At 40.6% G+C, this 27,732-nt stretch overlaps 1 protein-coding gene across 1 annotated transcript in view; it reads right to left on the minus strand.

Annotated features, from left to right (window-relative positions):
* Positions 1–27,732, minus strand: part of LOC147528897 (stabilin-2-like) — an 82,568-nt gene that overhangs the window by 697 nt on the left and 54,139 nt on the right. Inside the window, 21 exon segments of the mRNA XM_086610746.1 lie at positions 450–530; positions 1,700–1,753; positions 2,364–2,483; positions 2,576–2,642; positions 4,429–4,543; positions 4,546–4,567; positions 5,849–5,998; positions 6,663–6,744; positions 8,548–8,685; positions 13,667–13,727; positions 13,730–13,799; positions 14,786–14,832; positions 14,835–14,933; positions 14,936–14,980; positions 16,948–17,072; positions 17,378–17,447; positions 17,450–17,473; positions 19,854–19,923; positions 20,744–20,829; positions 24,828–24,943; positions 25,789–25,922. Coding sequence (XP_086466872.1) covers positions 450–530; positions 1,700–1,753; positions 2,364–2,483; positions 2,576–2,642; positions 4,429–4,543; positions 4,546–4,567; positions 5,849–5,998; positions 6,663–6,744; positions 8,548–8,685; positions 13,667–13,727; positions 13,730–13,799; positions 14,786–14,832; positions 14,835–14,933; positions 14,936–14,980; positions 16,948–17,072; positions 17,378–17,447; positions 17,450–17,473; positions 19,854–19,923; positions 20,744–20,829; positions 24,828–24,943; positions 25,789–25,922 — 1,776 coding nt within the window.

Below are 27,732 nucleotides of genomic sequence, written 5' to 3' on the forward strand. Positions count from 1 at the left end.
GCAAAAGTACTGACAAATTAACAGCTTTAAAAAAAGAGTTCACTAGGTTCATCAGGTTCAGAGACTATAGCATTAAAGGGAATGAAAGAATATCTATTTGCGCACTGAAAAGTGTTTAAAATAACCAAAACATGTAACAGAAATTATTTTAAAAGATTTTTTTTTTTCCAACCAGGCAGAGCATAAATAAGGATCGTGCCTGGACTGGCGCTAATCATAAGAAAAAAGAAACTGCAGGCTATCCTTATATACCAGTCATTTGCTCTGCATCCTTTATAATACTAATTTCTAACAGTAGGAGGGAATGGCAAATTGAAACTTTCAGCCTCATTATAGCAAGAAATTCCTCAGCTAATGTCTCTCCTCCTCTCTTTTTAATTCCCTCTGCATGCAAACAGTTGCTTAGATCAGAAAGAGCTGCTCACAGGTGAAAGCTGCCTTTGACTTACCGTGCTGGTCGTGTTAAAGTAAATGAACTGCTTCGCCATGCTTCTGATGTGCTCTATTGAGACAAGGCTGGCAACCTCTAGCTGAAGTGAATATAAATTGATTGAAAGAAACTTAATATCATTATTCTTTTCAAATCCAGATAGACTCCACAAGAAAGACCACCTTTCTGTTTAGGGTGAGAAATAACCCTATTAGCTACATGAGCAGCCTTGCATCAACTATTCTGCTTGTGTAACAAAGTTAGAGTGAATAAATTTTGACTGAGCGTGCTGGTTGTTGCATGTGAAGAGCTTGTTGCCCAAAAGGATATTAATTTTTCTCCCAGTTATAGCAACCAAACTAAGTAAAATTATCACCTCTCCCTAAAAACAGCCCAGTTTGCACCCTTAGACCATTGCAGAAATGGCAGTGCTGATATCCCATGAAGGTACATGAGGATCTCATGCTTCTGCTCCCTGCAATCCCACTCTGGGCCAGGAGTGACCTGCGCCTTGGACACTGCAAGTGGGTCCTTTCGCTAAGGATACGGGCACATCCTTCCTTGCCCACAGCAAGGGATTGTGTGGGATGAACTTCAGTCTCCTCTAGCCTTAGTCACTGATGATGCTGTATTCTGCTCTTTGTTTCAGTAGAAAAAGGACGGAAAAAACAGGGGACTTACTGAAAAGATGACAAAACCGTATCTCTGATAAACAGAAGGCTAATCTTAGCAGAATAGGTTCACAAAGAGTGCAATTTTGATATCAACAAGTACTTTTTCTGCTACTCATTCTTGCAGCCCTGCCAAGCTGACAGTATTCTGACAGCAGTTCTTGCTCCGTAGCAAGCCAAGGTAGCAGGTCTCAGGTTCAGGATGAAAAAAAAGATATATACGTGTATATATAAAAAATTATTTTTTTCTCACTTGGGTTAAGTCTCCATCACCTAAAGGTGTATTTTAAAGTGGAAATAGTTATTTGCATGTAACACACTAGAGTGACACAACACAGTTTTAATTGGCCATGATTCAAGGACTACCCCGTGCTTCCTAGCAGGTTTTATTTTGATTAATGACACTGAAATGAAATGTTTGTGTTCTCTGTTAGTGACCTGTCTGTGACTACCCTTAGTAAAAGCAGAGGCATGGCTGTTCTTTACAGCTTTGCTGTGCAGCACTGAGTAGAGGTTTTTCTTCAAAACCTCTGCCTCAGAGTAGCAAAGGGTTTGAAAACACTCTTATGCTCCAGGTCAGTAAGGCAGTTGTGCTCACCTCAGTATTGGAGACAATGTGGTATCGGACAACCTCCAGCAACTTCCATGAACCCTGCCAAAGCAGAAAAGAAGCGCTTTTAGCCCAGAATGAGTCACAGAAACCCAACCTGGCCTGCGAGAAGACACAGGGATGAGAACGATGTCACCAGCTGGTGCACCCAGAAACCTCTTGGTCAGTGGTGGTGCTCAGCTTGTGGCATGCACCCTGCCTCACCCCTACATCACCTTTTATTTCAGCAAGAATCTTTCACAACTTGTGTGTGTGTTTTGGGGGGAGACAAGAGGTGTCCAGGGGACCTCACCAGCAGTGTCTCCCAGCCAATGGGGGCCCTTGTGGCATCTGGTCTCCTTCACTGTTCCCACCAAGGGTGACACCTTTCAGGAGAGGGTTTGGAGCTTTGCCATGTGGCTGTCCAGGCTGTGCAGTCCAGGCAAGATCAGGGAAGTAGGGACCTGGTGTGTATGTATCATTTGTAAGATGGGAGATCTCAATCCTGTTCTTCTCTAGGTGCCATCATGATCTTTAATTGTTACAGGTGCTTAAAGCCTTGAACATAGTAGCTTAGCTTAGATGCATATTAGACCATGTATGTATGCATCTGCTATATATGTACATATATTTCTACTGTGTAAGAAAGATTTGCATTATAGAAAAGCTGTACCTCTGCAGAAAGCAGGTAATCCAGAGTCTCAGCTTTCATATTACTCAAAGCTTCATTACTTGGTGCAAAGACTGTGTAAGGCATGTTTTCCTGCTGTAAATCCATTCCCAGGCCAGTTTTCTGTTTCGGTTTAAAAATAAAAGCGAAATTACATGTTAATATTGAAGAACATCTGAAAGTAGCATTATAGAATTGCTTTTCTGGATCCTTACCTCTATCAAAGATGTAAATTGGCTGTATCTTCCATTATCTTGAAGTATTGACATTATGGTTTTCTGAAATAAGATAAAATTAAGTTTTAGTTTAGGCGGGAACATAGAATGAATAATAATTCTTATAAAACACTTTCTGAATTACTGTATGAGCCTCAGTTATTATGGATCTTAATACATTGAATTTCATAGAATCTTAGAATGGCTTAGACTGGAAGGGATCTTAAATAAGTTCCACCCCCCCTGCCATGGGCAGGCACACCTTCCACTGGATGAGGAAGCAACCTTCCGCCTTCCACGGGTTGCTCAAAGCCTCATCCAACCCGGCCTTGAACACTCCCAGGGATGGGGCATCCACAACTTCTCTGGGTAACTTCTTCCAGTGTTTCATCACCCTTGTTGTAAAAAATTTCTTCCTTAGATCTAATTTAAATCTGCCCTCTTTCAGTTTAGAGCCATTGCCCTTCATCTTATCACTACATGCCCTTGTAAAAAGTCCCCCTCCAGCTTTCTCGTAGGCCCCTTTTAGATACTGGAAGGCTGCTAGAAGGTCTCCTGGGAACCTTCTCTTCTCCAAGCTGAAAAGCCCCAATCCCAATTTCCTTATGTTTGTGTGACTGTGGTGTCTGGAAACGGCTGAGATGGTAGCAGTCTTGTCCTGGTGCTATTACTGGCTTATAGTCAGTTTTTCATTGTCCTGAATATTGTGTAGTCACAGAAACATACAAACAGTGTGTGTGGGGCAGTGTTATCATCTCTATATTTCCAATGAGAAAGGGCAGAGAGACTAAAATATTTGCAAAAACACCATATAAGAAGTGGCCTCTCAAGGAAGCATGCTAAGCAGGACACCAAAAACCCAAAGCATCCAAAATTATCAGTTTTTACAATATTAGCCTGTTGAGGGGGGTGTTGCTGGTTTGAATGCTGACAATATTTGACCAGAAATAGTGTGGCCAGCAGATTAGGGAAGCAATTGTCCTCCTGTACTCAGCACTGGCGAGGCCACATCTTGAATACTGTGTTCAGTTTTGGACCTCTCACTACAAGAAATACATTGAGGTGTGGTGCGTGTCCAAAGAGCAATGAAGCTGGTGAAGGGTCTAGAGCACAAGTCTTGTGAGGAGCAGCTGATGGAACTGGAGTTGGTTTAAATCTAGAGAAAAGGAGGCTCAGAGGAGACCTTATCGCGCTCTACAACTACCTGAAAGGAGGTTGTAGCGAGGTGGGTGCCAGTCTCTTCTCCCAAGTAACAAGTGATAGGACAAGTGGAAATGGCCTCAAGTTGCACCAGGGGAGGTTTAGATTGGATATTAGGAAAAATTTCTTCACCAAAAGTGTTGTCAAGCAGGAACAGGCTGCCCAGGGAAGTGCTGGAGTCACCATCCCTGGAGGTATATAAAAGGCATGTAGAATAGGGGCCATTGTTTAGTGGCAGACTTGACAGTGTTAGGTTAGTGGCTGGACTTGATGATCTTAAAGGTCTTTTCCTACCTAAATGATTCTATGACTGTAAGTTTTGCCTGATACCTGTCCAGACCTCCCTTCTTTTAGTACGTTGTTCTGGAATTCAGTGAAATGCACTGATCTTGATTGCCAGCTTTCAAGGAGTAACTTAAATGCAGTAAGTACAACCAAATCCTCCATGGACCAGCTGGCAGAAGAACTAATGTTGTTTGCCATGGCATCTGCATCATTACCTTTCACTTTGAATGTTGCCTTCTCTGAGTCGACACGGAATGGCCCAGTAGAGTTGTCTAGATGCTGTCAGTCATCCTCCTTTGCATTCAATTATTGTGAAACTATTTTAAAAGAAAGCCAGATGTTGCATGTATAGGCTTATGGCTCACCTCTTGCTGCTTTCAAACGTTGGCTCAATGTTGTCCATGGGCTTTGTCGATAATGTGCAAAATCCCATTGGAAGCAATATATTTCCCTGCAGAAGTTTTCCTTTTCTCCTTCCTCCTTGATTCTAATTCTTAATTGATTATCCTGGAAGAAGCCAGCCAATGGATAGTGAGGTCTTTATGACGGAATTAGAACAGAACAGTATGCATGCTGAATAATGTCTAACACCCACTTCCATTGCCAACACCTGGGCTGTTTAAATCTGGGAGGCTAAAGGTTCCTGGACATTCCTTCCAATGCCTGTCAAGGAAATGGAAAAAATTCCTCTGACTTTGGATCAGGACCATGTTATTTTGCTCCAGGACAGCAAAGTTCAAAAGAGAAGCAGGGACAGTCGTTGTGGAGAGAGCAGCGTACTTAAACAGGCTCTGGTGACTGCTAGTAATAAAAGTCTACCAGGAAATGATTTAAAATGTGATTGTACTGAAAGGGTCAACTCCTGTAATCTTAAGGGACTACAGCCCATTTCCTTATATTATATGTATATTAAAAACCAAACCTTGCTGATTCTGCAGTGTACTGAAGCCTGCAGGAAACTAACAGGCCTCAGACAGCAATGATGTTTTCCTGTTATAAATGGTCTATGTACTTGTTAAAGAAATACAATAGATCTCTCTTCTCAGATGCCATTGGTGTACTAAAAATCATGAGAAGTACTAGATTTCAGCTTTCACATAGGCTCAAGTCATTAACAGACTTTTAATGGACCAAGAGGAATAATTCTAAATCATAAAATCTAGTATATCAGCTCTAGAGAACAGTTCTTTTAAACTATGAGATCAGAGTGCCCTGATGTTTTCTGACATCAATAAGCTGGGTTACTGATTAAACTTTACTCCATGTTTTTCAGGATAGATTGCCATGTGCGTTTTATTTGTGTTGATTTCTACGTGCTGCATCATTGAAAGGACGCCCAGGCTGGTGGTCAGTGGGAGGTGGGATCTGCAGTGCTTGCTTGCTGGTGTGAGCTGTAGGCACAGGTTTCCAGCATAAGCTCTGGCCTTTTCCCTCCCCATGCCTCCTTTTACTTCACCTAGGCTCTCTTAATGCCCCCCTGCCAGTTCTCTGGTCATGCCTAGAGATGCAAGATGATTTAATTTTAGCAAAATTTTTAAAGCGATCTGTCACTCAGTGGTGTTGAAACTCTAAAGGTAACTTTGTTTTCACTTGATTTTAGTGGGATGTTGATGCTGGTGAGGTTTCAAGTTTCACTTGAATTCCCTGTAATGCGTGCCACAGCTGCCATATTTTGTAATCCAGCAGCTATCCGCAGCCTGACGTCTCAATGTGAGCAGACCTTTCATACTACTTGTTGAATGAACAGAGAATAGTATTCTTGCTGAGCTAGGCTGGAAAGCCACTTACCTTTTCTCCCTTTGATATCTCTCCTGACTTGCCAGTCAAAGTATATATTACATTAGTATTATTCAAGCTACTGGTATTCAGCTGACCAGCAATTACATGGAGTTTCACGAAGTACTGTGCTTTCTGTTTATCATTCAGAAGATTCTTTATCTAGAAGAGGAGAAGAATAGAGTTTTATTTCAACACAGGCTCCATCTAAAATAAATCTCATTCTGAGTGCTTTTTTTCCTCCAGCTGTTACATTCTGAAACAATATGTTTGTTCTGAAGTGAGGTGGTAGGATATGAACCAAGTGGAGATTTGTCTTGGTTTCAGTTCAGTTCAGGTCAGATCACACCCTTATGTCCCTGCATGAGCAATTGAGTGCCTCCAGAACTGTCCTGACTTCAGGGGAAGGTGCTGGATGCTGCCAACTTGCTTATCAGGCGACTTTTTTTTCCCCAAAAAACCCCTAAAAACATTATTTTTTTAATCACCCTTACATAAAAGGTGACCTGTAGGCCTCTTTCCTGAAAATTCAGATCTTAATTCAGATCCTCTCTCAACCAAGTTAAAAAACTTTGAGCATAGCCATATAAGACAATCCAAACTTGTTTGAAGCATGACTGCATTCTACCCTGACTCGACAAACTCTTTTGTTTTTCTTTCAAGTATGAAAAAGACAATCTCTGGTTCTTAGATTTAAATGTATCTGGAAGTGTACTAGAGCAAAAAAGTACTTCTGAATCTGTTGCATCAAACACTTTTAACACAGATGAGATTTCTGAAGGAGCTGAATCCCCCCAGCAATTTAAAACCCTCTCCGGTTACTTACATTTGTACTTTTGAGCCCCTTGTTTGTTGGTACAAGCACAGTAAACGGTCCCAGAGTACTCAGTGGCCATTCATAGACGTTTCTTATAGGGAGGGAGAAAAAAAAAAAGTTTAATGTTTATTGAAAAGCTTATTGGAGAAAGGGACTGTAATCTGTGCCAGGTATGCAAGGGCAGAATAAGAAAGAACACTATCTGTGATTATTAAATGTTAATTTCAGATTCTAAAATCCAAGTTGTTGAAAGATGAGACGCAGATGGGATGTGAAATCCAAGTACTGCTGCATATTTGACACAGGATGAGGCACAATGTTCAGGATGCTTCTGGCATCCTAGGTCAATGACACGCAAACGAGGGTGTGAAAGTGTTTCTTTGGAGATGTGTCTTTACAGGAGACAGCCTCCGGCTTTAAATCAACTCGTCTTCATGGGGTGAGGGATGTGCTGCTGATAACCTGCTGGTAGTGCAAATATCAGCAAATGCACAGCTGATAGTAAAAGCTGATGGACTGAAAGTTAAAGTTTATTTGCTACCCAGATGGTATTTCTGTTTACAAGACTGCAGTATGAGACCACTTATTCTGTAGCTGAAAGCATTAAATATTTCTGATATTCAACTCTTTTCCCAGAGGTTTAAAATCAGAATTAAAACTATCTTTACATTTGTCATAGGTATGTCATACAAGTGAATATACCTCAAAATTAATAATGCTGTCTTACAAAACAATGTGGATTATTCTGCCGTATATTCTTAGGTTTTGAAAGACATTAATGTGGAGTGAATTTATTGTAAAATAACCCATGTGGTTAATGTGTCTTTGTAGCTTCTGGCTAGTAAATCAAATGGCACATTTACGTCCAAAGCTTAACCAAACAGCATAAAAATCTGGATTGTTGTTAACAAATGGTGGTGCCCAGCATGTCAGGCACTTTTCAGACAAGTGAAGAGAAACACACAGAGAAACCGCAACTGAGGTCCCAGTGCTGAGGCAGTGGATTTCAGTCTTCAGCATTGAATGTGAAGGTCACTGCCAGGCTTTGTCTTTGGCCAGCTATGGGGGATTGTTAGTCCATTCTGGTCAGGAATTCGGGATCTTTATTTTAATTGCTGGGCTCAGTGAAAAGGACCAAGCAAATTACATTAAACAGGAAGAAATTTTTCAGATTTACAAGTTTAACTTGAAGATCCGCCTCAACTCTAGCAGTGTTTGTTCACAGTTCACATTTGTGGACATGTAACAAGATGATGAAGGCAGTTACGCTGTTCGTGAGGTGGCTTCAGTAACTGTGAAAGGTTGGAAGCTGTAAGCCCTGACAGGGTCTCTGCCTCATCCCTGCAGACAATTTTGAAATTTGAAGACCCTCCAGCTGTGGCTGAGCTGCTCTGGTGACGAGTTCTGAGAGTGATGGAGACCATGGATGGGATCAGTCTCTTCCCTTCTCCTCTCCTCTTTCGTGGTAAAAGCAATGCCACTGCTGATGGCTGGGAAACGGGGAAGAAGGGACCCAGCTGGGAATCCTGATGTTTTTGGTGGACTTCTATGTGTTGTTCTAGATCAAATCTCAATTATCCAAACCAATGGGGGTAGGGAGGGAGAGGAAATAGGATGATCCCACTTATTCCACTATGGGGCAAAACTCACTGGTGATACTAAGTGATGTGTGAGGGGTTGTAGGAACGTGTTTAGCACTTCTGCTTGGAAATTCTTGCAGATTGCATGGCATGGTGAGCAAGGGCAGCTTTAGGCGGTCAGAGGGAATCTGTGGTGAGTACCATGTGTGCTGTGTCATGCCATTAGTGGCATCTTTCTGCAGCAGGGAGCATTGGGGGAAGACAGGGCAAGATCACCCACCCAGCAGGAGCTGACTCTGCTTGCCTGTCGTCACTTACCCATGAGCGATAAGGCAGATGTCAACTTGCCTTGCCACCGTCCTCCTACTTCGGAGTTCAGGTCCTGAAGGCGCTCCATGATGTTTCCATAGCACACAAACCCGTTCCCCACAGAGCCTCCCTGGCACGTACACCTGTGAAGGGATCATCATTTTAGCTGTGGGCTGATGCCTTGTGGTGTCAGTGAGGCTCTAGCTAAACCTGCTCCAGGATTTACTTAATTACTTCTCTGAAGGTGGGTTCAAGAAGCACTGATGCATTTTAGGTTAACCTTTGCTGCTGTATGTTGTAAAGTATGTCAGTGTATAGGGCAGGCTGGTGGCTGCTTGCCTGACGTGATGCCCTCTGTCAGCTGGGCTACGAGGCAGCAGTGTCTGTCTTGCAGGGCTTCTTTGAATGGGGGCTATGTGACCACCCTGGCTGTGGTGCAGCCTCTCGTCCCCAAATGATGTGGTTGCTGGAGCCCAGAAAGCCACTGAGACTTCCTGCCTGGGGGCAAGGAGAGGCTATGGCCATAAAGTGTGGGGTGCCACCTTGTGGCGGGAGGTGGTTGTGTGAAGCCCCCTCTTCCGTGGGACTCGGCAGGATTAATTGTAGTTATGTTTGAAGGGGGTGCTGGCAGCTCATCTATCCTTGTGACAGCTGTCTAGGACTGGTAGGAAAAGGCAGGAAGGGGTGGTCAGTCTTTTCAACAAAGCAAAGTGGTTGGTTGTTACCCTGCTCTTAAGTAACACAACCATTTTCAGCAATGGTACTTGTACTTTAGCATAACCTTTTTTCAAAGCTGCTGAAGCATGAAATCCCATGCTTTTTCAGATGCATGCTGTATGCCGCTGCTGTCTCTGCACTGGAAATCACATCTCATCTGTAACACCCTAGCTGTCCCCTGAGGACTCCAGCCTGTGAGAGGTGTCAGTGATGTATGATTGACCCAGTCCATGTATATCCAAAGCAGGGTCAGGTCATGGTGTCCACGAATAAGAGGCAATACCTTGAAATGGGCTCGGTGTCCTCACTGCCTTGGAGTGGGCTGAATTTGAAATAGCATGTTGCAGTCAAAGCAAAATCTAAAGGAAATTTATGGAAGAACAACCCCAAGTGTCATTCTGACATTTTCTGTCCTATGAGGGAGGTAATACACCTCATGAAACCAATCTTATGACCGTGAAAGACCTCCGCCTCACAAGAGAATTGGGGAAGAAATTGTTGGTTGTCAACGTGATGGACAGGTGTTTGCTATTAGGTGCTGACAGGTACAAATGGTTGTGACATTCAAAGAGCAACTAGGAATTGCATGTGTCTTACTTTGTGTCAGCCTGACTATTCACTGGAAGAGGTGGTTAGTACTTTCTAAAAAACCTGGACTGTTTAAGCCTGCTTCAACACGAGGGGCCATTGATGCCTACTGGTTTTGCCAATCTCAGCTCTTTCTGTCGCGGTCTTCAGAAAATCAGTCCCTACATGGCTGCTCCTGGGAGACTGGCTGGTGGTGTTAGTTCAGTCATTTACTCATCTTCAATGCTAAAATTAAAGCAGGCATTTGTCAACATGTAGCGCGCACAGAAAGAAACCCTAACTATATTTAGGAGGCTAAACAACTACATGGTATGTGTTGCCAGACTTTGGTTTTTAATAGTGCCTTTCTAATTAAGTCTTCAGCATGTTCAGTATTCATATAAGCCCTATTGATAGTGATTCATCTCGCTGGATATTTTTTCTAAAGCCATCATTAGAGAAGGAACATTACTCCACGCAAGCAGGTGATGTTCTTTATATAACTAATGACCTAATTATTTGTATGTACTGGTTGTTACAAACACATATCTGCCACTCACACCTCACAGTAGTATCAACCTGATGCCAAATCATCTCCTGTTTCCCATGCATGGTCTCTTCCATGGCTGTTTCCCTGATGATAGCAATCTTACTGGAAAATCCCCACAGTCCCTGCAGTCTAGGGGGCTGCATATAGACTCAGAGGGGTTCTGGGATTTTGGCCACAAGGCTCAAGCTTTGATTCCTTCTGGTTCCTGGGTAAAAATAGAAGTCTAAAAGCATCTTAAATTTTTAGGATGTGGTTCTGATGATGAGCTCTATTCTTTTTAAGGGGATCTCTTGGGCAAAGGGTGTGACTGTGGAGCCTGGATGAAGGGTTTGGGGCTTGGAGGGAGGAGCAGCTCTTCCTTGGAGGCTGAAACCTTTCTTCTCTTTAAATACCTTTCTCTTTTTAAATGTCACTGTGTTGATGTACATAGCCCCCTTCACTTCTGAGCAGAGAAGGAAACAACCTGAGGCTTCAAAAGAACCAAGGAACAACAGTTTAGTAGGAAAAAAACCCCACAAACCCCACGCTTGAGATATTGCACAAATGAGATCAAGGCTTCAAAATAAACCTCTCTTTTTCAGCAAATGGTCATAAAAGCAGCAGGTGGTTACACATAGTGATTTTTTTGGCTACTGTTTCCAGGGGCACAGGGGCACAGAAATACCTACACAGTTTGAAATTTCTTTTTGAGGACAATGTTGCTTATAACTGAGTGGGCATCCAGTAACGGTTTGGATTGACTGCCAAAGGAAACATTTAACAGATTAGCACCTATTGAATGTGATTGGACCCTTCAACCTCTCTGTCTCCTCACCCCTTCTGATGGACAAATTACTCTGTGCGGCCGGGCTGGGGAAGGACCAACCGTGGGTGACTGAATGGATCAGCTTTTTTTTTACCTTTGTCTGGAGGGCCTGGTTTGCAACACATACTGCATATGGCTGTATAGGTTTTGCTTCGAATGCGCTGTGTACTGTAAGGGCTGGGTGCTTCTAAAGAGGAACAGCTTTACAACAAACCCTGCTGGACTATTTAATCTTAGTTTTTTGATGTTTTCATGATATGCTGCATGGACTGTATAGGCAGGAGTGAAAAGATGGGAACTGTCACTACTTCAGCTTATCCAGGAGCGGGGAGAGATTGTATCTTTCTAGAAAGGGGAACTCACTTTCTATTTTACCTGAAACTGGATACTAGAGTTTTGGTTATGAAGCTACTAATTTCTACACTGAAGACAAGTCAGAGCAAAATATGAGTGAGATTAAAAAAAAATAATTGAGTTAGCTGAGGGAAAAGCTAGTTCTGCTCGGAAACTAGAGAGGTTATGGTCTAATATGCAGTTGTAATTCTGCACCAGTTGAAGCTTTGTAGTTTCTGGGCAAGGCTGAACATAATTACTGTGCTGAAGCAATGCCACAGAAAGTGTCAGCAATCACTCAAGAAAGATCTATAGGGGAACAGAAAACAAAGACATCTCAAATTTCCAGGAGTTGATTATGTTCACAAATGAAATGTTTGTCTTTCCTACATTTTTGTGCAAGAGATTGATTCCTGTACAAATCATTTGATTCTGGAGAATGTAGAAGAGACTCTATATGTGGGAAGCTACAGCACAACTGTGTCTTTAATAAAAACAAAACCAACAGCCAAAAAAAAAAAAAAAGGAAGGAATACAGGTTTGTGACCTCTGTTACAGATTTGTGTTTTAGAAAAAGTAGAAAAACCCCACCAAAACAAGCCCTCCCAAATACATTTAAAATCTGGGATGCAGCCAAAATACGGTGTCTGTCACTTCTCAGAAACAATTTACTGTGCCCACATTTACCAATCAATGTTTTTCTCTGCAAAACTCCTCTTTCACAAATGGATTTTTCCTTAGTTGGAAACTATTCAGTATAGTTTTAATTTTTTGCCAAATAGATAGCTTTAGTTTGATTTGAATGCCACTGCTTTCTTTTGTATTTGTTTTTGCCATCAAAGGCAAAAGGTCATCAAAGTCACTGAATGAACGATGTGAAAAGCATTTGAATTGCTTGTTTTTCCCCCATCATAAATTTTTAATTTTCCCACTCTAAAATTCTCAAAACTTCCTCAGCTGTTGAAAATTGAGTTGCAGGAGTGAAACAGTGACAAACTAGGAAAGAAAAATCCTGACCTACGTGATGTGGAATTTAGTTTTAATTTTCAACTCACGTGCAGTATAGTCGTATTCTATACTAAGTATAGTACAAGTATATACTAAGTGCCGTTGAGTAGCACTGTATGCTCTAGAAATGAACTAGGGGATATTCTAGATAGACTTGTTTGAAATTCATAGTAGCTTGCACAAAGTGATGTTAATATTACACTATAAGAGAAAGCTGCATGATGAAGCAAGAACTGACAATAGGAATACTGTCCCGAGTGAACACTTTCTGTATAGGTCTGTATAGATCTATATGACAGATGATTTGTTCCCAACTCGGAACTAATGGCCTGTCTTTTCTTTCACGTTCCAACTCTCAGCTCCTGAAAGCTAATATTTCAGGGACACCTCTTTAAACCCAGTACTAGCCATCACTGGACTACAGAAACTTGTAATCCAAATTGTTTGGTGTAAGATAGCTTCATTAAGTTTAGTGGTAAAACTGACTTTCCTCCTAATGTTTTTATAGCAAATTTCTGCATAGGATAAGAAACTCTGCCAGAGGTTTTGCGGTGTTCCCATGTGCTTGTCTCGAGGCTTTGAAGAATCTGCCGAGGTTGATGTTGCTTTCACAGCATGGGGGTCAGATTCCCCAGTATTAGTATACTAAAAAGAGCCAAGGCTCCAGTGCTGCCCCGTGATAATTAATGCTGATTAATTTTAGCATGCTGCCTGGCATGTTTCTGGCTCATACCAAGTAGTTTTTTCCCAGGCATAGTTTGAAGGGATAGCGTGTTCCAGGGACCTCTGCCAGGAGGCAGTTATTCTGTTTGGAAGAAGAGGAGACTTTAGCTGTGAGCCAGACCATGCTGCTTGCCCTGAGGAACAGAAAAGAGGTCTTGGTCTTTTTTATTACTAGTGTAGAAACGACCTCTGAGTGCTATAAAAATAAAATTAGTAGGTATTAACAATTGGACTGATGAAATCAAACACTATGCTAATTGGTTGACCCTAACCCCATTAAATCTTGTAATTTGTCCTTGATAATAAACCCTCAATGATGACTTCAAGAGGTGTTAATCCACTGGATTTGTTTAAAGCAGCCTGTTTACTAGGGGGAGGAGGCAGAAACTCAGTGAAAGCTTTAATAAGCAAAAAGACTCACGTAATCTCTCCTGGTGCAACCATTGAGCATTTAGCTTTTTTATGGCAGGTGTTGTTTGTTCACAGATGTCCATCATGCTGCATCCTTTCCCAGGTACAAAGTTTGTGTAATGCTCCTTGCATTCACAGTGAGACTAAATCGGAAGGAGGGAGAGAGGAGAGACAAATCAGGCATGCACAAAGTGTGTATTTCAGCACATTTTCTGGAGTGAAACTGGAGTCTAAACACAGTGAGCTTTCAAAGCCTTAATTCATCACCTGGAGAGTTCAGATGCAGGTATAAAGCTTATCCATATTTATACAACTCCTTTCTAGGTTTTATCCACTCCAGAAAACAACTGACTTTCAGGTAAATTTCCTTCAGATAAAGCCCTTTAGATTCACTTCTGTGATGAGAGAACATTTAAATTAGTGGGGTAGGTCGGATTTCTCACTTCTGTTCCCACAGACCTTTGCATCTCAAAACGAGTGCCAACGCATACTATTAATGAGCGAGGAGTATCAGCACTTATATGGATGTGAACTGCAGGACAGCCCTGGATGCCTGACTCCCTTTTTGGCTTTTCAGGGTGTCCAGGCAAAACAGGCATAGTCTTCTGAGGTTTCACTTTCCCAGTGGTAGTAGTTTTACACATGGGTACCTGAGCCGATTCCCGACAGTGTGAAAATTATGCAACCTTTATATGGTGCTTTTCACTGGTAGTCCTCAAAGACCCAAACCGCTTCTTTCCTAAACACATTCACTGTAGGCATTTATCTGTGGTACCTGTGTAGGGAGCCTATGGGTCCTATGAGCCCCTGTGGTCAGAGAGAGAAAATTTAACTGGGAGGAGCTTTGGTTCAGTGCCTTCATTCGGGGGAGGCAAATCTGAAACCAAAATATTCTAGGAAAAAGAACACTATTGCCATTCACAGAGGAGAAAGCACCACATAGATGCATAGAGCGGGAAGTAAAGGGACTTGCTTCTGGTCACCAGCAGGACATATGTCAAGCTAGGAGTAGAGCCTGGCCTCCCTGAGGCCTGTTCCTGTACCCTTATGACTTCTTTTTGGAGAAAAAGCATTATTCCTTCCTAGGCAGTCAACATCGGAATGTCTGGGGCACCCGTTCAACACTAACCTTTCCTGGACCGTCATACACACAAACAGTAGACCGTGCAGGGCACTCCCATATGTTACTTGGCAGGGGTCTATGGGTAAGCAGACTTGACCATCTCCTCTGTAACCTTCTCGACAGGTACATTTGTGCTGTTTCGGCCCAAGGTAATGCAGTCAGCATTAGGATCACAGATCTTTTCGGAGCATGGATTGATAGCTTGTGAAAAAAGAGCAAGTAAATGAATTATTGCCATAGTTCTGAACTTGAAGATGATTGTCCGAGCACCTCCATGCCAAACAAAGCCTGGGTAGACTAAACTTCTCGTAACAGCCAAGTCTGAAGTATCGTGGCAGCATGAAGACAGAAAGGAGGAATGTGTTTATACTAACGTAGCAACCAACTGTTTGCTTTTGAACAGAAATGGTCTCTGAACTTGGCAAATTGAGTTACAAACAGATTAAAACATGTAATGTGCTCATTAAAATATCACAACTATTCTCTGGTGGATTTTAACCAGAGAAGGTCAGGTAGGTGATATGAGGTCTGTACAAGCATTAAGCGCGTGTTAGATCAGCTGGAAAATATTTCTCAAGAGAATAGGCCTTCTCTGTTTTCTTTCCGGTAATTAAACAATATAATGTCATGCGTTCAGCTATATGGAAAACTGGCCAGCAAGTGCTTTAGTTCAGTCTTCCACAGTGCTGCAGTTTCAGGACTGGACTGGAAAGCTCACTAGTTATTTCCATGAGCCCTTTTTCCCAAGGCAATGGCACTGTTTGTCCTTGATCATAGTCCAGCAATCCTTGGAGAACATGTTCTCACACCTTTGTGTCCAGTTTAGGATATGGTCAGCACGCATTGCAGCTGGAAGGTGGCAGGCCCTGGACTCACCCAAAGGTGGTGCTACCCCACTGTCTTTCCCTCTCCTCCTCCTTTCTTCCCCCTCAGCTGAGACTGAGAGAGTCAGCAATGCTCAGCTTCACTCCTTCAAGCCTTCTCTTCTGTACCAGTGTGAATTCACGCACTACACAGGTATTCACACATTCACAATTGACTGTAAGAAGTGCCACCTCCAAGCAGAATCTGAGGCAGCCACTGCTATCCTCACTTACATACTTAGCTGTGCTAGAGTTGCTTATTGTCTGCTTCCCAGCCAGTCAAATGTTAAACATGCTGGCTTAAGCCACAGATGACCCCACTGTCTAAAGGCCACTGGGACAGAGGAGCAACATCTGCACAGACTGCATCAATACAAAACCCGAGAGAGGTAGGGATACTAGCGTTCTCCTCCGCTGGTTGCTGCAATATCTTTGTCTCGCTTGTCTGTGCTACCTACTAGAAAAATGTCGCATTCCCTGAGGTGTGACTTTCTGATGTCTTGCTCTGGAATTATGTTCAAGCTTATTCTGAGACGATGACACCATCGTTAGGACAATTGAATGTAAATATTCCCAGATAGGATAAGAAGTATTGTATTTGTGGTCTGATCCAAGCCAACTTTTACTAAATAGTGCTTCCAGCGTAACTGTTTTCTTCATTGCAATTGATCTAGAAGGAAGAGCTGGTGTTGTAAGACATAATGTTAAGTAGAGGAAAGATCTAGACTCTTGTAATATAGCTAATTTGAGCATTCAATGGCAAGTTGAGGAGTCTACAAAGACAACTTTAAGGCAGACTTTTACCTCCAGCTGAGATACTATTAGCTTTGTTTCATGAAAATAGGAAAGCTAAAATGAGCTTTACTTGTCTGTAGAGTTTACACTTAGTGATGAAGCTGAGCTGTCACATAATGGATATTCACTAAATATAAGCCCTTAGTTGCTGTTGTTTGTTTTTATGGAATCAAACTATGAAGTTGAACTTCAGCAAGTTCAAGGACATGATAGGAATGGATTTGTAAGCACTGATGACCTGTATCCACGCTATATATTTCAAGGGAGTTTAGCTTTAATCTGATGCATGGACTGAAGCTCGTTAGCAATTGGACTGATGTGCTTCTGAAGCACATTTTAGGTAAGTTCAGCTTCATCCTGAAGGAATCTAGTTTGTCCCATGAGGCTGCTTTGAGATATGAACCCAAGAACAATTAGATGGTGAGATTTTGTTCAAAGCGCACTCAGTATCTGAACTATAATACCAACGATGTTGTATACAAAGAACTCAGTGGACATGAAATTACTCACGTTCACATTGTGTACCGTCCCCCTGGTAGTTGGGCAGACACGTGCAATGCAGTTGTCTTCCATCCTCGCCTGAGGCAGTGCATCTAGAGTTTGCAGGGCACCGCAAGGCCTCGCATTAGCTATTGCTGAGGGACAGAGTGTGATAGGTTAAGCTGTGTCTGTGCACTGTGCCAGGAGGCATCGCGTTCTACAGTATCCCAGTTCAAAGTATGCTTGATCTAGGGACCATTGATGCCATTGCTGTTGTCACGCTTTCTGGTGATTGAAGTGGGGGTGATGATCATGGGAGCTCACACATGGGATTCGAGGTTCAGTGTATGTTTGGTTGCTCTAGAGTGATTAACCTGAGAATAATTTTACATTCCTCCTCACCAATTCTAATTGTATGAGAGCTGTTGAATGTATCTTATGTAGAAAACAATCCACTTACGCTGATCCACAGCTGAGCCCTTTGTATCCAGACAAGCAAGTGCATCTTCCATCTCCTGTAATTCCACTGTGCATACTCCATGAACACAGTTGCAAACTATACGGAGAGATGGGTTGGCTTTACTGAATAGCAATGGTGTTCAGAAAGATGATATTAGTGGTTACCCTAGCAAATAACGTCCTGGCCAACAACTTTGGCCAAAACAAGCTTTGACCTGAGTTCCTGAATTTATAGGCTTCCGTTAATAAGATCAATGCTTACAGTTGCATACATCAGTAAATAACATACTGATTTTTGCAGGCTGTTAATAGCCTGAGGCCCGAAAATCTTCAAGACTCATGCTATAAACATCAAACTGACTAGTTGCTAGTACCATAAAACTTGTAAAATTTGACAGTCTTGAGCCAAAATTGAATATAATGGGTAACAGAGACTGTTTTTATAACTGTTAAAAAATTGGTCATTTTTCATTCAGTTCTGTTTGCCTCTCTCAAGCACCTCCAGAAGAGATGAGTTCTGTGACTTCTTTTTCTCCTTAAACAGAATTTATGTAGTTAAAAGGATAATTAATCACTGTGTAGGTCTCAGGCTTTTTTCTGATCCTGTTCCTATATTCTTTCATTTCTGGTTATAAACCTTGTGACAATATGCGCACAAGTCCAGGCAACTACAAGACCCTTTTATAAGTGGTTTTTGAAGCCTTAAGCATACTTAAAAAGCTTTATAGTTATAACTGTTTCAATTATGGTAATGATGTTTTTTAAAGAGGCCTCTTACAGTTAGACTTGGAATAGCCTCTAAGATGTAGAGTTGTATTGATGATTTCATGTTTAAGCTGCAGTGATGTAGAGTATCCTCTATCCTTTACAAACATATCCTGTGTTCATGCAAATCACTTGCACTAATTAATTAGTAATATTCTACCTATGTTAGTAGTCCTAATGGAAAACCCAGGAATGTCTAAGATACTGCTGAAAAACAGTCATAAATGCACAGCTTTTATAGGTGCTTAGAAAACTTGGAGAAGCTCAAATATCTGAAAGGTGAAGTGTAAAATGTTGCTTAAATTAATATGCAGTTGAATCCTCCAGTAGCTTCTTGGAAGATAATTACTTTTAAGCTATTGAATTCATTCAAGTACCCTATTTTCATGAAAATGTTGGCTCAGTTACATTTCTGTGTATCAACACTGGCATCCAGTGGACAGCTGGTGGAAAAAGGGCCTTTGAGTCAGCAACGCTTTCAGGATTAACGTAGAAAGGCCAACACAGATCATTTAAAGTGAGGCCATTCGTGACTCTTTTTAGAAGTAACTTCACGTAGATCTTTAGGAAACAAAAAAAGTTTTAGTTAGAAATGGACAACTATTACCACTTAAGAAAGAGGTGTTTCTCAGTATTTTTTTTTTTTCAGGCAGTTTTCTGATGTGTCTGTTTAATGCTCAGTAGGGGTCAGGAAGGTAAATAAAATACTAGAAATCATTAAGAAACAGGCAAAACAGAAAAATATTATAGAAATATATAGACTGGTGACACATTTATATTTTAAATAGTGCACATAGCTTTGATCCCTCCCTCAATGTCCTCCTTTTCCTTATAGAAGTACGGCCAACCAATACAATTATCTACCAGCCAAAACATAAAGCTAAACCAAATTCATCCTTTTTCACACTTTTGACTAAATTATGGAGCTCCTTGGTACAGAATATTGTGGAGAGCAAAAGCGGAATTGGACTTGGAAGCAAGGTAGATGATTTATGGGGGATGGATCCAGCAGGAGCCTTTGAAAACTCCAATTTGATTGCAATCTCTGGCTGCTTGTACTCTTTCCCCAGATATCAACTATTGCCCTACAATATGGGATACTAAGCTAGAAGGACTTTTGGCCTGATCTAAAATGGCCTTTTTTGAGTCAGATATACTAATTTCAGTACTATATGAATATTTCATGCCTTAATACAGATGCTCCACCTTGTAGATGTATTTTAAAAACATACAAAAACACTGTAAGCCACTATAAATTATGCATTTGATATGTTCCCACCTAATGTTTTAAGTACCACAACAGCCTCCTATATTTATATCAAATAAATGCAAATCCATAATTTAGGGCGAAAAGCAGATAACATGATAACTGGCTAACTAGGAGGCACACCTGCGGGAACACACAGATTATTCTAATCCCTAATTTATTTGACTGGTGGCCATAAGAAAGATACTCAACATAAGATTACGATAATTTGTAGTGCTACGCTAAGTCTCGCCCGTACAGTCCTGAGCTAAATCCAGCCCCACTGTGAATGAGGAATTGAGTAGCTGCCTATTTTCTTTGCCTGTTGTGTTCCCTGAAACAGGCAGCAGCTCTTGATGGGAAACTCTTAGACCCTCTACAAATTCCAGTGTGTTTTTCTTAGTGTCTGAAAACAGCTTTCAACCATCATCTTTTCCGCATTTCAATAACGATAGGTCAAACTTACCTGATGTGCAGTGAGGACCAAATAAATTATCTTCAACACATTTTTCACAGGCTATCCCACCAAATCCTTTCTGTGAATTACAGAATGAATTAAGTTTCTCATCTGTCTCTCGATATATACATGCATGCTTAGCAACATGAAAATAGGATCTTTAGCTGCCAGAAGAAAATAACATGAAGGGTTCAATCAGCAGATCAGAGAGCACTACTGAAATCTAGAAAACGTTGTCTTTGAATGATTTTTCCTCTCTCTTTTTATTTTTATTTTAAATTTTTAGCTCTTGCACTTCAAATCAATGTTCTGAATATCAAGTTAACAATAAAGAACAGTAATGAAACCTAACATCCAAAGAATTTTTACAATCGTTATGTTGTATTTTCTGACTGTTCTCACTGTGTCTCTTTTTTGCTTGTCCCCAGATGTGCTTTGATGTAATGGAAAGATTAACCAGTAGAGGGGGAGGTAGAAAAGATTCATTTGAGTTGTTTTTTCAAGAAACCTTTATGGCTGAAGTTATAACGCATTGTATATTGCACTCTCAGCAAGGACGTTGTGCTGAGAGTATAGTCCCAGGTATAAGTCCTTTCTAATTAGGGCAAAAAGTCAAAAGTAATAGCCCACTTTAAAAACAGAGGACCTTAAGCCACCTGTTTCAGAAGACAAGATGGAAGAACTCTTTAATAATTTCATCTGAACACGCTCAAGTCTGTAGAAATAATAGTATGAAGATTAGTGCAAACTACACAAAAAATGAACTCCAAACAGATAGTCTCTACTGTTTCTGAAATACTTTCCTTTAATGTAATTATAAAATGTAATATGCATTCTTTCTTAGCAGAGCTTACATGTTATTTAAATTTTTGTTGTTGTTGTTTAAAGAAAGGACGTACCTGACAAGTGCATGTTCCATTCCCATTTATACCCTGCGAACAGTGTCCTCTCCCGTTGCATGGTGACTCAGACCCTCCTGGACAGGCTAGAAATGATAACGTTGAAGCCATCAGTCAACTCACTCTGACCCTATGCTCCCCTTGCACGACGGGGACCTGGAGTGACTGCTGCTATTTTGCAGCTGCCCAAATCTCTTCACTAGAATCTCGGCTTCAGCAGAGACCATCACCCTCTAGTCTGGGAGCTTCAGCTAGTGAATGTAGTCAAAGGATTGCTCAAAAAATAGTTTTCTTATTCTAAAGTACTAGTACTAATTCTAATTCTTATTAATTTTGTCCTTGCTGATCCACCTCTATCTGCAGACACTAAACTCTCAGCTTTTTTGATACAAGTGGAGCTTGCCTGACCGCTTCTTCTGTATGTTAATACAACTCTGATTGAAAACTTGCTGTCAGAATTATACTTGATGCTAAGTTAGAGTTCAAATAAGCCTTTTTCTTTTCTCCACAAATTTCGTTTGCTTTATGTGGAAAGTTGTTCCCTTTTCTGCTACCTCCCATAAGACTGTGGTATTTGATTCAGATGATCTTGGAAATTGAAATTTGGATATCTCGTAACACATTTCTGTCCAATGTGCTGTGGTTACTAGTAAAACTTGTGTGCCAAAGATATGCTAAACTCTTCAGACCCTCTGGCACTAAAACCATGATTACAGGCAGTGGTATACCAGGTGAGACAGAGTCTGACAAAAAACTCCAGCCAGCAGGAGAGGATTAGAAACAATGACTGTATTTTCAAATCAAAATAGTGTAATTTTTGGCTGAAATTTTTCAATATTCAAATTTTTACTGAAAGATTGCCTATAGGAAGTGCGTATTACAGTAATTTTTAGTCGGTTTGTTCTGGCAGGTTTTTCCCCCTGCAGGGATATCTTTATTTTTTATAGTGGTGCAGCCTCGCTGTGGAAATGATTTATTAACTCCCTTCCATAAGCCCTTTCTTCCTGTAATTGGAGTTCCCATTAGGTACCATAATCCTAATGCAGGTGGTATCTGAATGTATCAAACTCCTACTGCCCTCACAAGTTCTCTGCTGTACATTACTGGTAGATTTATTGCTTATAGTCTCAGTTTGTTCTGTGTGGGTGGAGATGGGCAGCACTGGATTTATGCTCCCACTGAGTAATTTAATATTGATTTAGAGTGTTTAAGTGATGTGGAAGTTTTCATGAAAATTAATTTGATTTGGACGGAGTGATGAGTGAATAAGTAGATGTTTATATGTATACACCTAATTTTAGTGAAATCTTTTGCTTTATAACAAATTGGTAAATCTGTTAAAATTTATAACAGATTGGTCTGTTCATATTTCTTAATTATTCCTTAATGATGGGTCCGTGAGGTCTGTTGGATCTGAGTAAACTTCTCATGAAAAAACAATAAATGTGAAGACAAAATTTTAGTGCAGTTTGTCTCATATGTGCTGAAATAAAAAGATTTATTAAGAATTGAGGGTGAAATAACCAGAAATAAGGTAAAGTAAAATACATACACTTTAATCTTTAAAGTAACTTCTACTGAATCTTATTTTCTGGCTACCATGTGATAGCTAAATCTCATCTTTAGGACCGACACAGATGCAAACTCTTTAATATTTGCTCTGAATGGAAACGATTTTACCTGCACCAATGCTTTTATTGAATGTGCAAAGACAGAAAAATCATGAGAAAACTCAGTTTATGGTATAAATTCCGGGAAAGGATACTTTAAAATAGCTGACAAAACAGGGTTTTTGCAGTTGATATTCATTACACTTCCCCTTGTCTTCACTACCTCATCTCTTGTTTTGATACCACCACCAAGGGACAGCTTTATCAGTTTACCATATTGCTGTATGAGTTTGGTCAGGCAGCTAAAGCGTTTTCCTCTGCCAGTGAGGCCACAGGAGGCAGCACTGGAGCGATGCTGGTGCAGCCACCTGCCACCACTCCAGTGCTTGGGAGAAGCCAGACCTTTGCTTTTGTTGAGGATGTGTTTTGAAAAGTAGTAAGAAAGAGATCTTTCTGCTTAGTTTTTACAACTGTCAGAGACCGAAGGCCAAATCTTTATACCTAGACCAAAAGAGCTTCAACATATGAGCTTTTTTTTTGCCTCATAGGGTTTAATTCAACACTTCCCAAGTGTTTTCAAATGCAGTCTCTTGGATTACTTATCTTCACTTGACTCCCTGCAGGCTGAAGCAGTGGGTAGAACTTGTGAAGATGTATTTTGGACCATATAATTTGATAGGATTAGGTTTATTACTTTTCCTCTTGGCCTTTCTTTTATTCCTTTTCACTTTAATTCTTACGATGCTTTCTACTGAGTTGCTCATACTGCTCACCTTTCAGCTGGTACTCAGGCTTTTCTTTGGAGCCATGCAAATGTTTGCCCAGAGCGGAAACCTGTGCTGGCGGAGGGAGTAGCTCCCACTGAAGCCCATCAGTTACACATGTGGGGCATCTGAGCTCTGCCAGCTTTCACATCTGTGGTTGGATGATATTATCAGTGTTAAAAAGCTGTGTTCTGTGCTCTTTTGCCCTTGGATCCTTTTGCCCCCATAGTTTCCCCTTTTTCCTCCACATCTTTTTACAGAGGGATGGGTGTGTGGCTCGTTGGCTTGCGGCACTTCTTGGGGAGGGAAGGGGACAAACCATCTTCATTCACACTGTGTGTTTCAGTGTGTGCTATCGTTTAAGGAAGTCAGAGTGTTATTTAAGACCTAATTTTGTCACTGCTATCAGATGTTAAATGTGAAGTAAACCCCATGTCAGGGATTTTTCTCTGGCCTCAGGAAGGACCGGCTTTCCTCCAAACATTTCAGGGCGCGCTAATGATCTTAGAGACATTGAGATAAGGCAAAGAGCTGTTTTCTTCCTTCAAATGACAGCAGAAACAATGCTGAGACCTTGATTCTTTGCTTTTGGGGGCCAGGAAATTTGTTCGAAGGAAGAGAGGGCTTCCTCCCCTCTGCAGCCTCCTGCCCGCAGTGCTGCAAGCAGGTCTCCGGCTCAGGGGCAGCGAGCTCTTCCCCTCTCTAGAAATACCAATGCCCCTCACGTGGCCTCCCAGAGCACCCTGAAGTATGGGGTGACAATTGTGTGTGGCATTGCCTTCCTCCTACTAGGCTGAATTTGGTGGAAAATTGGAAAACCACCACACAAGTGGTTATCTTCAGAAGCTATGTACTCAGCTACTCATCTGTCTTTTCTATAGAAGTAGCTGTAAGATGGGGTTTGACTATTTTACTTTGGTAGATAAATGACTGGTATTTAAATCATAGCTTAGGCTATGCTAAAATAATATTATATCTATTTTGTGAACAAAAGGACTACACAGACATCGAACCAGATCTTGGCCATGTTAGCTAAAGGAGGAAACACTTTGTCTGGTCACGGAAGCTTCCTCTGTGGGTCTTGATGCCCACCTCAGTAGCCTGAGGTTTGATGCACTTGTGGAGATACTGAAACGATTTTTCTGGGGAAGGGGCAGTGGAAGGAGAGGCACTCCTGATTACCTCTGTTTCAGTAATGGCCTTCAACATTCACTGGTGGTTCAAAAACTTTGGAGGGAAAGACTGTTTCAAGGTGAACTGAAAAGAAAGGTGCTCCTTGCATCAAAAAGTAAAGAATTAAAGAGATTTGGAAATACTTCAGACTCAGATAAGGGTATTTTTACCCTAAAATGAAACGTTTAAGCTTGCAGTTTGAAAATTTTAATTTTTAAAATCTTTTGTGGGAATCCTCCCAAATAAGAAGCCATTTTGCAGGAATTGGCTGAAATGATTTGTTTTGAGAATTTCAAAACCAAGGGAGTTCCCTGAGGTTGTTTTTTTTTTTTTCCTTGAATTTTCCTTTTTAAATGAAGCTTTGAATATATGTTTTTCTCCAAATCCTGTAAGTTTAGGTTGAAAACTGCTGTTTATTTCTACTCCTATAATAAGCTGTGAGGAGCAAGCTTCTCATGGCAACAGTTTCTGAAAAGAAGAAAAATAATTGCTTTACTTCTACTTAGATTCTATAAAAAAAAAGATAAAAGATCTTACCCATGCAGTCTGGGCCCCAGTGTCCCTTGCAGCACTCAGGTTGTTCAAATTCCTTCAAACAATGATGCCGACATCCCAGAAAAGAAATTATGTGTGTTTTAATTTCTAGATAATACCTGAGGAAAAGAAGTTGTAGCTGTTTAAAGTACTTAAAAGCCTCCTGTGGGGAAAAATGAAATTCTTAACCTCCTCTTCTTTTAGTGTCAGACAAGAGCACTTTAAGCTTAGTTGTATTGATCTGCCTTTTTTTCTTCATTAAAACATACATTGCACATCAAGGTCTAAAAAGATCCTTGGAGCTGTTTCTTTTGCATAGTATATTTATATTTATTTTTTAATTTCTTCAATATAACACAGCATTTTTTTGTAACTTTTGATTTGAAATGATGTTTTAAAAATTATTTAATGTCAAGGTTCTTTAAATGCTAAGTAAGCTCAAAATAGTTACATTTCCCCTAAAATACTGCAGGTTGGTTTTGTTTTTGTTTTTTTTTTTAACCTGAAAGACAAGATTTCAAATTTGTCTTGCAACATTTCTTCCTTCCCGTCACCTCCCACACCTCCCCAGTCCGGCAGTTTGAAAAATCTGTTATTTATATGATAACATATTATATGAATGACATATAAATATCATTTATATGATAATGTGTATTTAACATATGATACTTATATATTGTTTGTATCAAGTATGCAGAATAAACAAGAAAGTGACTGTATGATATCATTCAAAAGAAAATCTGATAGGCCATCAACAGCAATGTTTATTTTCCTCTTACAACATTTGCCGATTAGCTTTAGGTTTGAAGTACTCTGAGTGAAGCTTGAATTCTGGAGTTGGTGAAGCCAATGGTAAATATTCCTTAAGAAAATTGCGTAGAATAAAGCATTTGTAATATGAATTAACATTTTGTAATCCATGGAGAATAATATTCAAGAAAAAAAGCTCTGAGAGAAGAGATACCTGCAGTCTGGTATCCCAGTCCCGTTGGTAATTTTGGTGTAACCAGCAAGACACTGGGTTTCAAGGTTTAGAGAGCAAGGTACACATTTAGTTTTCACTTGAATAAGCAGCTTTTGATCACATTGCTTCTTTATCTGTAATAGGAGAAGATTAATTAAAAAGAAGGAAAAAGTTCTCTGAGTTGGTTTAACTCTACCCCCAGTGACATTGCTGAAAAATGACAAATTTAACTCAGCTTTGTTCTCAGCCACCGCCACAAGCTCTATCCTGTTCAGCAGGAGCTCCTTGCTCTGGAACGAAGCTAGGTAATAGACCACACCTTCGGGCTTTGCAGTAGTCTTATCTGCACAAAACAGGTCCAACCACTGCAGGATAAACCCTTCTAAGTGACATATTTCTCCTAAGAATGCTTTATCAACAAATGCTAATTGCAGCAGACTTAAAAGTCACATTACCAAGACAACATCAGCTTACAGAGTGTTAGTTCTCAAGTTGCCTCACAAACCCAAAGCAAGATGGAGAAAGACAAGTGCTGGCAAGTGTCTTCTCCATTTAATGGTGTAACCGAACATAAGGCATGGAGGAAGTTGCTTGTGGCTCTCTGCACACGAAGCACAGCACAAGCCTTTGCTCATATCAAAAGGCTGGGCTTTGTGTTATTAGCACCACCGTACCGGACTAAAGGACTATGGCTGGTGCTTTCAAATTGACGTGAAAGAATGACATCTAGCTTTACATTGAAATCTGGGACTGACTCCACCGGAGCACACTGAGAAGTGCAGCCACCTCTTTTTTTTTTAGCTAGAGAAAGCTGCAGAAGGAACCAGCCCAGCTTGGGAAACCTGGCCCTAGTCCTCTAGCCTGCATGCCAAGGGTCATGCCGCTTGCTGTGGAGGTTCCGGTTTCAAGAATGCAAATCTGACAAAAGACTTGAGAAGGTGGCAAAAAGGAGAAAAGGCTTAGGGTGTTTTCACAGTGGTAGCACTGTATTTTGTGGCTGTAGAAATCATAGATTTGAAAATATCTATATACCAAAATTAGTGTCTCTTTCCTACTACTAAAACAATTGCCGTATTTTAAAGTAAAAAGTCTTTGCTGAACTCCATCTAATGTTGGCTTCATCTTCTTTCTTCTTGGTGAGTATTTGTACAAGTAAGTTCATAATTCACAAATTATGAGAAATGATCTAATGCAAAATATGATCTTTAAAAACCAACAAAAAGTAATAAATGAAATCATTCTTGGAGAGGAAGTACTGTGAAGTGCTCCATTTTCTATTTCAGGATAACCATTTATCCACTGTTCTTTAAATACGGACCCATTTAGTTGGTCTTAACTCTCTCAAGCAGTATTGACCACAACAGGCTTCCTGTCTGGCACAGTAGAATTGAAGTGAATTCTCTGAATGGGTTTTCGATTAAGCAGTCGAGTAGTCAATTAAGGCAATGTCTGAATCATTGCCAAGCCAGTGTGAGGAAATGCTTAATGTTTGTCTTGAAAAACTGTACCTGCCCCCTGCATATGTGTGTGTGCATGCGTGTATGTATGTAGGGGCCATTTCTAGCAGAATCACCCATTTGAAAATATTTAAATATGTCAATAGTTCTCTATGGATGTTTTAAGCAGTTTCCCAGGTTATAAAGCCAGAAAAACAATTATATCAGAGAGGAGCATAATACAGGATAATGGAAGCTCTTGTGTGAAATTTAGTTTGAATAAGAAGATCTTTTAGAAAGCATTCATTTGATTTGGAAATAGTCAGTTGTGGAGAAACAAACACATGAGATTTGTTGCTTATAAAGACATTAATAAATAAGATATATATGTCTTATAAATTAATAAATTTTATTAATAAACAAAATATATCTTATAAAGACATTAACAAATAAAAATGTCTTTATAAATGTACTGTTGAATGTACTGATTTGAGTAACATTCAAGTAT

This window comes from Tauraco erythrolophus, chromosome 4 (genome assembly GCF_009769465.1).
Source record: "Tauraco erythrolophus isolate bTauEry1 chromosome 4, bTauEry1.pri, whole genome shotgun sequence".
In the NCBI taxonomy this organism is placed as follows: Eukaryota; Metazoa; Chordata; class Aves; order Musophagiformes; family Musophagidae; genus Tauraco; species Tauraco erythrolophus.